General features: G+C 58.3%; 7 protein-coding genes across 7 annotated transcripts; 3 read left to right on the forward strand and 4 right to left on the reverse strand.

Moving 5' to 3' along the window:
• Positions 1-111: 111 nt before the first annotated feature.
• On the forward strand, positions 112-1,377 carry OT_ostta04g01870 (Endonuclease/exonuclease/phosphatase; the record flags this gene model as incomplete). The annotated part of the gene is made up of 1 exon (XM_003078669.2): positions 112-1,377. The coding sequence occupies one exon, from the start codon at positions 112-114 to the stop codon at positions 1,375-1,377; it is 1,266 nt and encodes a 421-aa protein (XP_003078717.2).
• Positions 1,378-1,470: 93 nt separating this feature from the next.
• OT_ostta04g01880 (unnamed product) lies at positions 1,471-2,881 on the reverse strand (the record flags this gene model as incomplete). The annotated part of the gene is made up of 2 exons (XM_022984476.1): positions 1,471-2,680; positions 2,838-2,881. The coding sequence occupies 2 exons, from the start codon at positions 2,879-2,881 to the stop codon at positions 1,471-1,473; spliced, it is 1,254 nt and encodes a 417-aa protein (XP_022838742.1).
• Positions 2,882-3,093: 212 nt separating this feature from the next.
• OT_ostta04g01890 (unnamed product) lies at positions 3,094-3,486 on the reverse strand (the record flags this gene model as incomplete). Its single annotated transcript, XM_003078671.2, has 1 exon — positions 3,094-3,486. The coding sequence occupies one exon, from the start codon at positions 3,484-3,486 to the stop codon at positions 3,094-3,096; it is 393 nt and encodes a 130-aa protein (XP_003078719.2).
• Positions 3,487-3,608: 122 nt separating this feature from the next.
• OT_ostta04g01900 (P-loop containing nucleoside triphosphate hydrolase) lies at positions 3,609-7,127 on the forward strand (the record flags this gene model as incomplete). The annotated part of the gene is made up of 1 exon (XM_003078672.2): positions 3,609-7,127. The coding sequence occupies one exon, from the start codon at positions 3,609-3,611 to the stop codon at positions 7,125-7,127; it is 3,519 nt and encodes a 1,172-aa protein (XP_003078720.2).
• Positions 7,128-7,255: 128 nt separating this feature from the next.
• On the forward strand, positions 7,256-8,116 carry OT_ostta04g01910 (unnamed product; the record flags this gene model as incomplete). The annotated part of the gene is made up of 1 exon (XM_003078673.2): positions 7,256-8,116. One exon carries the CDS (start codon positions 7,256-7,258, stop codon positions 8,114-8,116), a length of 861 nt encoding a protein of 286 aa, XP_003078721.2.
• Positions 8,117-8,154: 38 nt separating this feature from the next.
• OT_ostta04g01920 (Zinc finger, PHD-finger) lies at positions 8,155-11,607 on the reverse strand (the record flags this gene model as incomplete). Its single annotated transcript, XM_003078674.2, has 1 exon — positions 8,155-11,607. One exon carries the CDS (start codon positions 11,605-11,607, stop codon positions 8,155-8,157), a length of 3,453 nt encoding a protein of 1,150 aa, XP_003078722.2.
• Positions 11,608-11,874: 267 nt separating this feature from the next.
• OT_ostta04g01930 (Ubiquitin carboxyl-terminal hydrolases family 2) lies at positions 11,875-13,029 on the reverse strand (the record flags this gene model as incomplete). Its single annotated transcript, XM_022984478.1, has 1 exon — positions 11,875-13,029. One exon carries the CDS (start codon positions 13,027-13,029, stop codon positions 11,875-11,877), a length of 1,155 nt encoding a protein of 384 aa, XP_022838743.1.
• Positions 13,030-13,069: the final 40 nt, after the last annotated feature.

Here is a 13,069-nt window from a genome sequence, read left to right on the forward strand (position 1 = left end):
CGCGATTCGCACGCACGTTGCGAGTCTTCCCGCCCACTCGTGGGTCGGTTCTCGCTCCGTCGCCGCGAGCGCCACATTCACTTCTCCGCCGCGCCTTTTTACTCTCCTCACATGCCGCCCGACGAAGACGACACGGCGCGAAACGTCCGCTTGGGCGTTCGCGCCCGTCGTTGGGCTCGCGCTCGCGCTCGGAAGACCCCCGACGACGCGCGCGCGGTCGACGTACGCGTCGTCTCGTACAACTTGCTCGCGCCGAGTTCGCTTGAAAAGCACAAGAGAGAGCTCTACAGAGTCGGGTCGCATCGCCTAGAGTCGTTTAAGCGTGCGCGCGCGGTCGCGTGCGAGCTCGAGTCCTTGAACGCTGACGTCGTGTGCGCGCAAGAGGTGGAGAAAGAGGCGTTAGAGGTGGTGAGCGAGCGACTCAGACGGAGCGGGACGCAGGCGGCAGCCATGGCGACGCGGGCGGGAAAGGCAGACGGGTGCGTGGTATTGTACAACGCGCGTAAGTTTGAGGCGGAGTCAGCGGAAACAATTTACTTTGATGAGTTAGAGCGAGGATTGGGAGATAACGTTGCCGTAGCGGTCGTGCTGAGGCATCGAGTGCGTGATGACTTTCGAGTGATTTGCGTCAGCGCGCACCTCTTATTTAATCCGAAGCGCGGCGATGTTAAGGTAGGGCAGGCTCGGGTATTGTTGGATACGGTAGGGAGATTGCGAAGGAGCGTAAGCGAACGTGGAATGGTGGCGCACTGCGTGATTTGCGGCGACTACAACTTCTCGCCGAGGAGCGCCTTGTATGAGTTTTTCTCCACCGGACGCATCAATTTGGCGCAGCTGAATCGGCGTGAATTGTCGGGATCGCTCGTCGATGTGATGGCGAATGATGGTGATAGCGACGATGACGGCGTAGACGTACCGGAATGCGCGTCGGAGACGGAGACGCTCGCCATGCAGGCGTTCCGCCGGGGATGGGACGCGAATGGTTTCGCGCTTGCATTTGGAGACAAAAGCGTGCCTTTCCCGAGTAGGACGGGCGTCGAGTTAAAGTTGACGGCGACGTCGGAAAATGGATTAGACGTCGAAGAAGTTAGAAATCTAATGCGCTTGACGGCCGGTGGGGCGGTCTTGCATCATGCGCTTGAGGGAGAGCTTCGGAGCGCGTATGCCACCGTTGATGGTCAAGAGCCCGAGTTTACGACGTGTCACGGAAAGTTCTGTGGAACGAATGATTATGTCTGGCATACTGCAAATGGTTTTGAGCCAACGGCGGTGCTGAAATGTCCAAACGTCGAGGATGTGTTGCGTCACGGGCGGTTACCTTCGGTGCGATATCCAAGCGACCACATCTCGCTCGCAGTGGATTTCCTCGTCGAATAGCTTAGCAGAAGATACCGGGACCGGTAGTAGTTTAGTGTACAAGTACAAGTGTAGCGTGTTGTTACAGAAGTGCGGCGATTACAGGTGTACTTGTTATCGAGTTCGGGCTTCGATTCCGACAGTCGCAATTTGCCGCAGCTTTTCCAGCTGCTCTAAAGCCGCGCCCGCATGGGCACTGTCGCCAAGCCATCCAACTAGATCTCCACGCAGTTGTGCAATCGAGGCGTCGAACGCAACGAGCTCCATCGCGCGGTCGTAATTAACCGGTGCGAAGGCTCTAATCACGAAATTGGCCATCTCGGGATCCCACGGGATTTCCTCGCCTGCGCAGGCGAGTCCATTGGTGCTCTCCGCTTGCACAAAATCGAGCTCGTAGTGTTCTGAAAGAAATTCATCGGTGATTTGCTTTTCTTTCATCTCAGGATCCCATCCAAAATCGAAGTTTGCTATCGGCTGAGGTGCATACGATTTGTCCCGAGGTACGAGCCGCATGCAGCGTCGCATGTTATCTTGCATGGCCGCCGTGTGCACGTCGCCTCCATCGTCCTCGAGCGCCTCTGCGGGCTCCGCATCGTCCATCTCATCCTCGTTGTCCTCTAACAGCTCCTTGCCCTTGTTTCTCTGAAGTTTTGCCTCGGAAGATTTGTCCAAAGACGCGTTCTCCTTCCCCGCCGTCTCTGTGCGCAAACGCTTCGCGGGACGTTTCCCAGACGCTCTCTTCTTCGCACTCATCGATCCATTTTCTGCCATGGATTCCTCCTTGACGTACGCGGTGACGCCTCCGGAAAGAGACGTGAGCACCATGGAAGCCATGTCGTCGAGGTTTGCCGCATCCTCCTCAACCTCTTCCTCGTCAAGTTCCTCCGGATACGGCTCGTAATCGAGCGCATCCGTGACGTCGGGCGGGGGAACCACCAAACACGCCACCGGTTGTACCTGGTACCGCTCGTCCGCCGCCGGCGTTCGCGCGAACATCTCCCGGAGCGTCCGTTCCTGCACCCCCAGCGCCTTCAACTTTGGCCGATTCACCTCGTACGACGTCGTCCCTTGCTTCAGCTTAAATATCTGCGACCCATCGACCGGGGTCACCCGCTCTCGCGCTCCCGCCATGTTCATCAGCGCCGCGAAGAACATGTCCGGATTCGGCCGACCGTACCAGTAACTCTCCTTATCGAACGTCTCTCCGAATATCGTCACCAACATGAATTCCACCCTTCGCCTGTACGGCAAATCCGCCCCCATATTTCGCATGTGTCCCAAACCAAGATGTCGCAGCAACGATTTCGTCCGCTGCAGAATCTTCCTGCGCCCACGCGTCGAGCCGGCGTCCCATCGCGTCGTCAGTCCCTCGATCTTTCCCCAATCCCTCGCTCGCGATCGACGATCCTTCATCCATCCCTCGTCGTCGCCCTCGCACCGATCGGCGTCACCGCGCCCTCGCTCCTCGTCATCGCACGCACCGTCTCTGATCCACCACCCGCGGTCTCGAGCGCGCGCCGGGCATGTCGCGAGCGCCCGTCGGGGGTTGGACGTCGAGGAATCAGGGCACTCGAGGGGGCAGTGCCGGAGTTGTTTTGTTTACAGTCCGAGCGAGTGGTGGCGTCACGGTGGACGATGGACGCGGCGCGGCGCGGCGCGTCGTCGTCGTCTCCGTCGTCGTCGTCGTCGCGAGCGCGAAACCCGTCGTCGTCGTCGTCGTCGTCGTCGTCGTCGTGATTACACTCGCGTCGACGGCGGGGTGGTGATCCCGTCCGGGACGACGACGACGTCGGCGTCGAAGACGCGCGCGGGCGTCTCCGCGCGCGCGCCTCCGGGACGCGTCTCCGCGCGCGACGACGCCGTCGTCCACGATCCACCCCCGCCCGCGCGCGCCCGGCGCGCGGCGCGCATGACATTTTTAAACCCTCGCGCCCGACGCATCTCCGGTCTCGACGCCCGCGCGTGTTCGAACGCACCGACGAAGAGCACCGCGCACAGCATCAGCGCCGTCGCGCACGCGCGCTTACTCGCCCGTCGACTCTGCAGCAACATCACCGCCAGCGGCATGATCCCTCCCACGGTGACGACCGCGATCGCGTCGAACGCCCACTGCTCGCTCGCGGCGTCCATGCCGTCGTCGCGCGGCGCGATGGACTCTCGCGCGGGCCTCGGAATACGAATCGTCCTTCATGTGACCTCAAGACGTCGCGCGATGTGTTTTCAAATCATTTCCCGTCTCCCCCGTCCGAGCGATGGACCGTGACGTGGTGTACCGCGTGACGTGGACCGACGACGTGGGGAAGAAACGCCCGCGACGGATGGACGGCGCGTGCGTCGTGCGCGGGGACGTCGCGACGCTGTACGAGACGACGACGGATGCGCAGGGCGAGGATGGGCGCGGACGGCGCGTGACGCGGGCGCGCGTCGATGGCGCGCGCGAGGCGTTCGAGATCGGGCGCACCGTGCGCTTGGGGGCGCGACACGAGGTCTACGTCGATGACGTCGTCGGTGGAAACGCGGTCGGTGCGCGGACGACGGATGGGGGTGGAGGGGACGGCGCGGCGGCGCGGGCGAAGACGCACCGGTTCACCAATCGAGCGTTTCGGAAAAAGTTCGTGCCGCCGATGTTGAAAAGGACGACGGGCACGGTGGAGGGTATGGTGGTGGGTGGTGTGACGCGCGTGGAAGGGATGGGTGACGCGGTGGGGACGAGGGAGGGTGATGAGAGGGAGAATGAACCGATGAGCGAAGTGGCCAAGTTGTTGTTGGCGCACGACGGGGATTTAGACGTCGCGTTGGATCAGTTCGAGCGCCAACGCGCAGCCGTGGAGGCGGGTCCGTCGAAGAAAACGGTCGGGGTTCGGACCGGGGCCAAGGCGGTGACGGCGAGTGCGCCCGTGGTTCGCGAGAAGAAGGCACCGGAGAGGCGGCGCGCGCGCGTGCCGTCTGCGGCGCTCTCGACAGAGGTGTGCGTCAAATTTCCGCCGCCCGATTACGTCGGTTTGACATTCAGTAAAAATCACCAATTTACCACCATTCGCGATTATCAGTCGCACTTCGTGACGGCGATGTGTGAGAATTTAACCCTGCGTCTGCGCGACGTCGCTGGCGTGATGAAAAAATTACGCGACGACGCGACGCAGTCAAAGCGAGAACTGCAACAACCGGAGATCCTGCAAAAGGTCATGTGGCAAAGGTACAAATTGCGTTATTTCACCCAGTGTGAGATCACTTCTAGGAAGTGGTTCGACAAGGAGGAGGGCAAGGAGAAGACGTTCATCAGAATGACAGTCCACGATATCAAAGCTATCAAAGGTCCAAAGATTTACGCCAAGGGCGATTTGTGGGTCGTCAGCACAGAGGCGTCTTTCAACGTCGAGCCGTTGCGAACAGTGGGCGATCGGTATCGAGCGCCGTGGGTGGGTGTTGTGCAGAACGAGTGGCATGGGTTAAATCAGAACGGGCAAACGGAGGTGCGCCTGTTGAGTCCGCGACCGCCAGCGCTCGGCGACAACAGCACGATGAAACTGTTCGCCATACACTCGTCGCTGAACGCCTTCTCAGAGGCTGAAGAGATCGCCAATATATTGGCTCTCGGGACAAATGAGCCGTCGCCGTTGATCGATTGGGTGCTTGGCATCCCCCCACGGGTCGAACTCGAGGAAGAACAGGAGCTTTACTTGAAGGACGGGGACATCGGAGTCTCTGCATTGCAGCGTCGATTCAAACTCAACGACGACCAAGCTCGAGCTATTTCGGGCGCACTCGCGAGCGCCACGGGTATTTCGAATCTACCCGTCCGTCTCGTTCACGGGCCGTTCGGAAGTGGCAAGACGCACACGATCGCCGCGTTCGTCATCAAGGCCGCTGAGCTGTTGAAAGCTTCGAATGGGCGCATAATGATCAGCGCGCATACGAACGTCGCCGTCGATCGAGTTTTGCAAAAACTTCTAGAGCTAGGGTTCACGGACTTCGTTCGTGTCGGTAGCGTTCGGAAGATCGACCCCACAATCCTGCCGCACTCGGTCCACGCGAAGACGAGCGTTCACGGTGCATCGCAAGTGAAAGAGCTTCAAGCCATGCTTGCTGAGGCCACGTCTGCACGAGCAAAGGTTATTCTGCAGCAAGAAATCGAAGCCCTATCCACGGTGGGGAAAGTCGCCGCACGGAAAGCGTTACTTAAGAAGTGCCTTGTCGTCGGAGTGACGACTTACTCGTCCACGCACAAAGATTTGACCGACAAGAAGTTTGACGTCGTTGTCCTCGACGAGTGCTCACAAATGACCGAGCCGAGTAGTTTACTTCCGGTGATACGCACGCGATGCAAATCCGTCGTTGCTGTAGGTGACCCTCATCAACTATACCCGGTGCTCGAAACTGTTCGAGAAGAAATCGAGAACGCGTCTTCTCAGGTGACACGCAATCCACTTCAAATGACGTTGTTCTCGCGTCTGAGCAAAGCCGGCTATCCCAAGGTCACGCTGCGCACTCAGTACAGACTCCATCCGATGATCTCCGCCATTCCGAACAAGTGTTACTACGACGGAATGCTGCTCGATGGTGTAGATGCAATGGATAGAGCGAGCTTGATTGATATATCTACCGGTGGTGTGTTACCTCCGATTGTCTGGTGGGACACCAACGGCGTCGACGAAAAGGAGGGCCAGAGCAAACTGAATGTCGCGGAGGCTAACCGCGTGAGCGCCATCTTGCATCGTCTGTTGGACAACGGTATTTCTGCAGAGAAGATTGGTGTCATCGCTTTTTACGCCGCGCAAGCGTCGTTCGTGACGATGAAACTTAAAGAATGCTTGAAGTCCGATGAGCCTTATGTCGCGGAAGGCGATGAAGACGACGAATCTTTCGCTCCGTCGGACGTCCAGGTGAGCACTGTGGACGCGTTTCAGGGTCAAGAGAAAGAAGTCATAGTATTCACGCTATGTGGTGCCCCGATGTCATCATTCACCACTTCTGAGCGACTGAACGTCGCGATCACTCGAGCGAAGAGACACCTCATCGTCGTCGGTGCTGCTGGAATGGGGCAAAAATCAGGCGTCGAGGCGTGGCTGGAAATTTTGAAGCGCGCGCGAAGCACTCCGAACGGTTATCTTCCGTCTAGCGCGCGCACAGAATGCGTATTGGGAAAGTGGAGCGCCAGCGCTCAAGGGACAGTACCGGATATTATACTTTCTCCGGGGTTTGAACCCGAGCTGTCGCCAAGTTTCGCGAGTGACCGCCAAGTTTTGCTTCGACTCGGTTTCGATCAGCGAGCGTACTGGTCGTTCTATTGCGCCGCCATGCGAGCCTTCAATTACAACCATGACAAAAGTCGGGACATCATCGCCGGCGCTCCCGTCATCAGGTTTATTCGTCGCTCGTATCCTCAAATCTTCGATTCGAGCGGCGACGTCAAGTGGCGCTCGACGAAGGCTAGAAAAATGTTCACTATCGACGCCCTTGGTTTGCTCCGCCGGTTCATCGAGCACGAGTACGGCGAAGACTGGGGCACGTCTCAAAAACTCATCGACTCGTTCGAAGACCGAGAGGACTTCGAGCGTGATCCCACGGGTTTCGGATGGTTGTGTCTTCGCGAGGTCACCGGTTCCGTCGGCGCGGAGCGCTTCGCGAGCGCCGACTTCGTCCCGACCTCCGAAGCGTCCGACGACGACCTGAAGGACGACTCCGAGGACGCACCATCACCATCACCGATCACCGCGCCGTACCATTCCAACGACTCCGGCTCCGAAGACGATTCATGGGACCGCCCGTAGTACCCGCGCGTCCACCCTTGACATTTCACTGTAACAAACGATTCGATTCAACTTCCACGCGCTCATCGGCACTCCATCGCGCGCCGCCAAGACCCTTCGCGTCCACGCGCGTGCGGTGACCGCGGTCGATGTCACTTCTCGCTCTTCCCGCTCCGCGTTCGCGCGAGATCGCTCGAGCGCGCGCGCGAACGACGCGAAACGTCAATGACGATGCCGTTGAAGACTCGAGCTCGCGCGCGACGGAAGAATCGCTCGAGCGCGCGCTCGCGAACGCCTCCGCGCGCGCTCGAGAGTGCGCGGTGCGCGTCGTCGAACTCGAGCGATCGAATTCCGAGCTCGCGGTGCGGTGCGGACGGGCGGAGGCGAGAGCGAAAGCGTTGGGGGAACGTTTGGAGGAACGCGCGAGGGGCGCGGGCGGGACGGCGAGCGCGGAGACGATGAGCGCGCGATGCGAGGCGTTGGAACGAGCGAATGAGAAGTTGACGCTGGCGTGGAGGGAGCGAAGTGAGCGGGCGGACGAGCTGGAGGGGGCGCTGGAGGCGAGTCGGAGGGTGAGCGCCGAGCGCGCGGCGGCGAAGACGGAGACGGTTGGCGGCGAGGACGAGCGGGCGGAACGTCGCGAACGTGAGATAGGGAGGTTACGTCGGGAGCTGAGCAAGCAGGCGCAGGTCATCGCGGACGCCTATAGGGATGAGTTGATGCGCTTGCAGAAGGAGCTGAAGGCGAGCGAGGTGCGGTGCGAAGCGCTGCAGCGCGAGAACGAGGCACTGCGTTTGAGGGATGAAAAATTGCCCAGGACGTACGAATCTCCCTACACCTACGCCAAATTTTCTAGCAAACACGACGCCGCGTCCTCACCGGCTCGGGCGCCTTTGACCCCCCTGAGCGAGAACGTGTCGTCGCCGAGACGATCGAGCGTGTTCGACAGGTTGTCGACGCCGAAACGCATTGCCGCCGCTACGCATCGGTCGCCTCGGAGTGTTCGTTAGCTACATCTAGTAATATGACATGACAACTCTATTAATTGTTATTGTTTCGCTCGGCGCGAGCTCGTTGAATCCGCCAGGAGACTGTCCACGCAAATTGCGCAACGAACATACTCGTAATACGATGGCAACGTGAAGCCGCTCGGACTCCAAACCGGGTGGTAGGAGATGGCGTCGAAAGAGGCACCCGACGAGCACGAATCACAAAAGGCGCGGTGGCAAGAGACGCATCTAAAAGTGATGTGACCCGGTGCCGCTTGCTTCGCGCAGGCCGCGCACCCGTGCTGGGGGCACTTCCACGACTTCGGCACGCTGCGAAGATAGGCGCAACCCATCGAGGTGATGCGCGGGCATGACACGCAGCGAATCTTCATACCGGCCTTTTCTGGAGGCAAAAACGCCGGAGGAATGTTCTTGCACTGTCCAGGGGCGCCGTTGCAGTACACGCACGTATGTTCGTGCAGGGTCCACCACGTGGGCTCTTCCGTCTCGTCTCTGACGCGCTTTCTCTCAACAGCGGCGTCCCAGTTTGCCACATCCTTGGAGGTGAACTCGGGCGGGACGTTGCCATTGATCGGGATTTTTTCGATGGTAAGTGTCAGGTAAGCCGGCGTATCCTCCGGAATTTCTTTAGAGCACGAACCACGCATCCAAACGATATCCTTTCCATTGTGATCCACGATTTTCACGAAGTTAGTCGTGCCCTTCACCGGCTCGAGCCCCCAAATGCGATTCGCCACGTTCCATAATCGATCCTCCCTTGGAGCGCCAGAGGCTTCGATTACGTCCGAAAAACCACCGTCCAGAAATAAGACCGTACTCGCGTTCGAAAGACGACCTTGCTGACGTCTCACATTCTTCTCCTCACAGAGTAAAAACGATATGTTGTTCTCTGCCATTGTGCTGAAGCGAGCGACTGCGTACAAGGCGGCGCCTAGCGGCTGTTCGCTTTCATCCAGGCGGGCATACTCAAGCTTTGCCGATCTCATCCCCTCCTCTACCGCGGCCAATGATTCTGCGCTGTTTCCAATCACTAGTACTTTTTGTCCGTGTCTTCGCATCGCCCTGAAGATGTGCATGAGATCATCAGTAGGGTGCTTCACGTTGATCGTGGAAAATTTCGCCAAAGGCACAGCCTTTATTGGTGGTTCCACGACGCGCTCGGTCACAGTAAAGCGGAGCCAATCAGCCAATAACTGCGGTATCCCATCGACACTATCAGACGACGCCGCAGGAGCGCGTCCATGTCGGCAAAGATCGGGGAAAATGATTGCTCCGTGTTCAGACCATTTGGCCTGATTGATGACAGATTGGCCCAAGAAAAAGGTTGATCCTGCTTGAATGCGCCTCTCTGCGACTGCTGTAAACAACGCCTTGAACGATTTTCCACCATCACTCGGGAACTCGTCGCAAATCACGCTTTTGTAAGGCGTGGACTTGAGTGCCTCGGATTCATGCAATCGATCGTATGGCACGATAATGTAATCAAACGCCAACGCTCGAATCTTACCGGCGTTTTCCTCTGAACGTTCATCCGTTTCACTCACAAGATTCAAGCTGCGAAGAGTCGTGCACCAACGATGAAGATCGGCAGTCCACAGATGAATTGTTTCTCTCGGGCACAGGATTAAATGCTGACCGACGTCTCTTAAACCATCACGAGTCCATTGGATAAAGGCGAGTGCCGTGAGGCGTTTTCCTAAGCCACTTTGAAAGTCCAGGTACCCTCCCAAGCCCAGTGAGAACAGGTTCTGCATCCAGTGCACCGCGTCGATTTGGTGTTGCTTCATGTACTTCCAAGGTGCAAGATCGGCGAACATCTCTTCCCCTTGAGGAATCCTCGGATGATTTACAGCCAAAACGTTGAGCGCATTCTTCACCTCAGCCTCTCCGAGACTTGCGTTGAGCTCGTTTAGCCTCAGTGCCTCATCTGGATGGAGGTGCCTGCACTCTCGTTGGAGTTGCATGAAGAAAGACTTCCAGGTTTCGTCGTCATCCGACGAGCGACCGCTATGGAATACGTGTCGCGTGCATGTCATGATCGAGATACGCTTTGCCTCTGCACTCGTTGCACGCTGGAAGACTTTGTCCGTCGCGCCCTCTTTCGGTTTATTAGCATCTTCCTTCATCGCCTTCTTCACATCTTTGATCCGTTCAAGTACCGTCTGGGGCATTCGTGACTCTGCGGGGGCATTCGTGTTTGCGTTCTCTCGCCAGAAAACACTGGATGGTCTAGAGTGCTCGGTAGTTCCATCTTCACTGTACCCGCAAGTGATGAAACGCTGCTTCTCGAACTCGGGAGTGCTGTGACCTTCACAGAAAGCCATCGGTTGCCCCGTAATCGCTTGCCTAAGCGCCACTTGACCGTTTCCTCTCGCGCACAATGGATGGAACGCGTGGAAACATTTGTGCATTGCGCACTGCGTGCATCCACCGGGCTCGTCGCAGACAGAGCATTTCAAGTTCATACGCGTCAACTTTGTCTGCGTCATATCCACCACAGGAGATTGTCCTTTCTTCTGGAGAGTCACCTTCACCTCAGGCAAGTATAAAGCGCACGCTAGGTGCGCGTGATGACCGGGAGAAAGCCACGGCACGTCCCTTTTCGACGGAGGTTCCACTCGCACCAACGCCCCTCCGGGATGCGGGCACATAGCGCAAATGCCTCTGGGAGTCCCGCAGCTCACGAGCGGTCCATTGGTGACGCCTTCCTTGCAACCTCGGCAGAACCATTGACCCTCTGGAAGTGCCATCACGCCGTAGCACGACATATGCACCTGGACGTCGCAGCCGTCGCAGAACACGATCTCGTCATCGTCGTGCCAGTAGTCTGATTCACCTTCACCGCAGACGTGGCACACGTCTTTTTTGAGCGCCTTCGTCCATATCGCAGATGTGTGCTCGGACGGTGGCGGCGGCATCTTTCCACGCGGACGCGTCTGGTGTGGTAGGTTCTTGATCTGATTCGGTTTCACGGGCTTTCCATCCGGCGTCTTGCCGTACTGCACCATGTGCAGTTGTGTATCCAAAGCGTCCGCCTTAGCCTGCAGCTTGGCATGTTTTCTCTTCGCTTCCTTAAGGCGAGACGCGGCTTGCTCTGCCAATCGCTTCTTATTAATTGCGAACTGATACGCGCTTGCCGCCGCGGCTGCCGTCATTGTCCACTCTGGCAGAGAGTCTGGCCTCCTCGACTTGACGCGCTCCAGCACCTCGCCCATCGTCGGCGTCGCTCGCCCACCGTTTAAACTCTCGGGCCCGAGCGCGAACGTCTCCAAAAACGCCATGATACTCGTCGTCTTCATGCTCGACTCGTTCAAATCCACGATCGTCTCTCCTCGATCGTCGAATATGTCCTCGAACTGTCCCGGAGCGTCCTCACCCTCATCCGCGCCGTGGCCCTGCGTCGCGCTTCGCTCGTTATCCATGTACTCCCCGTTCACCGCCTTCACATCCATGTCCCTAACCGTGGCCATTCGCGCGTCTATGTCCGCCATCCACGCCGGTTCGTCCGCCTCCGCGTCGTCATCGACGCTCTGTTCTGCGCGCCTTCCCAAGCTCGCGCTCGTTCTCACGCTCGCGTCGTTCGTTGTCGTCTCGCTCGCGACGAGCACCGCGATCGCGTCCTGGGACGCGCCATCACCCTCGGCGTCCACAGGTGTCATCGAGCGAGCGCACGCTTCGTCGAGGCGCGTCGAGATCTGCGGACTGAATTAATCTTGTGCGCTGTAGGGTTGACGGAGCACGGATGCATTCGTTCGGTATTACATTTTCTCCGTCTGGTCGTCGCTCTGGCGTTCGAAGAACAGCATGTATCCGTGCTCGCTCCCCATCGGACCGCGCTCGACGGTGGAGCCGAAGACGCGATGTAACTGCTCCTCGTCGACGACCTCAACGGTGTCATCGTCGAAGAGAAACCAACGATGGTTATTCTTGACGAAGCACACGTAGTGCCCGTGATTTGGGCCGGAACCGATGTGGACAACGACAGAGAAGAGCACATAGCGCACGTCTGGGTCGTCTGCGTCGTCACTGAGGTTTGGGAGTTTGAGCTCTGACGGGAACACGACGCGATGATTGAGCTTTGCGTGCCTGCCGAGCGCCTCGATGTACTTGAACCGCTTCAAATGCAATGACAGCACCTTGGGAGCGCTCTGAATCAACAATCTCTTCTGCGCTTCGTGAAGTCCACCGCATCGGTCGCACTGGAACTTGTCGTTCTTGTCCAACAGTTCCTTGGCGCTAAAGTTATTCAGGCACGCCGTGATGGATGTGTTCTGGTCCACGTCCACTGATAGGTCCAGAAAACACTCCTCCCTGTTCGTCGTGTTCTCGCACCACATGCATCGCGTTTGATTTGCAAGCTTTCCCTCGAATATATCGTGTATCCACGTCTTACGACCCGACTCCCAGTCCCCCGACCTCTTCAGCTCGCTCTCCAAGTTCTCGCAGCACTCGTTCAACAAAAAGTTAAAAAACTCGTGCGCGTCCTGATGCATCGCCCCGCGGAAAAGCTCGTTATCCTTCCGCAGCCGTTCGATGAAAGCCTTCGGCGACACGCACCCCGTGATCTTCCCTTGCGTCGATATCTCGTGAAACAAATCCCCGAGCGCGTCGAGCAGCGTCTCCGGCTCGCGCCTTCCGCTCATCCAGCCTCTCCCGCTTGTCGACGTCCCGTTCGCGGACGACATCGCGCGCTCGATCAGCGCGCGACGAAACGGTTCGCACGCGTACAAAGCCTGCAGGACCGAGTTACAGTAGCACGTGTTGCCAAAGTTTTCTAAACCAAAGAATTTCGCTTCGTTTGGAAAATCGTCGCCGAGCGATTTCGCGCTCACCTGCACGCGCGCGGCGTCGGCGATGACCCCACTGCGCGAGCTCGAGCTTCCAAAGGACTTTAGGACGCGTAAGAAACCCATCGTGGGCGAGTTTTCGTGGGCGCGGGGCGTCGCACTGTGC

This window comes from Ostreococcus tauri (assembly GCF_000214015.3).
Source record: "Ostreococcus tauri WGS project CAID00000000 data, contig chromosome 04, whole genome shotgun sequence".
In the NCBI taxonomy this organism is placed as follows: Eukaryota; Viridiplantae; Chlorophyta; class Mamiellophyceae; order Mamiellales; family Bathycoccaceae; genus Ostreococcus; species Ostreococcus tauri.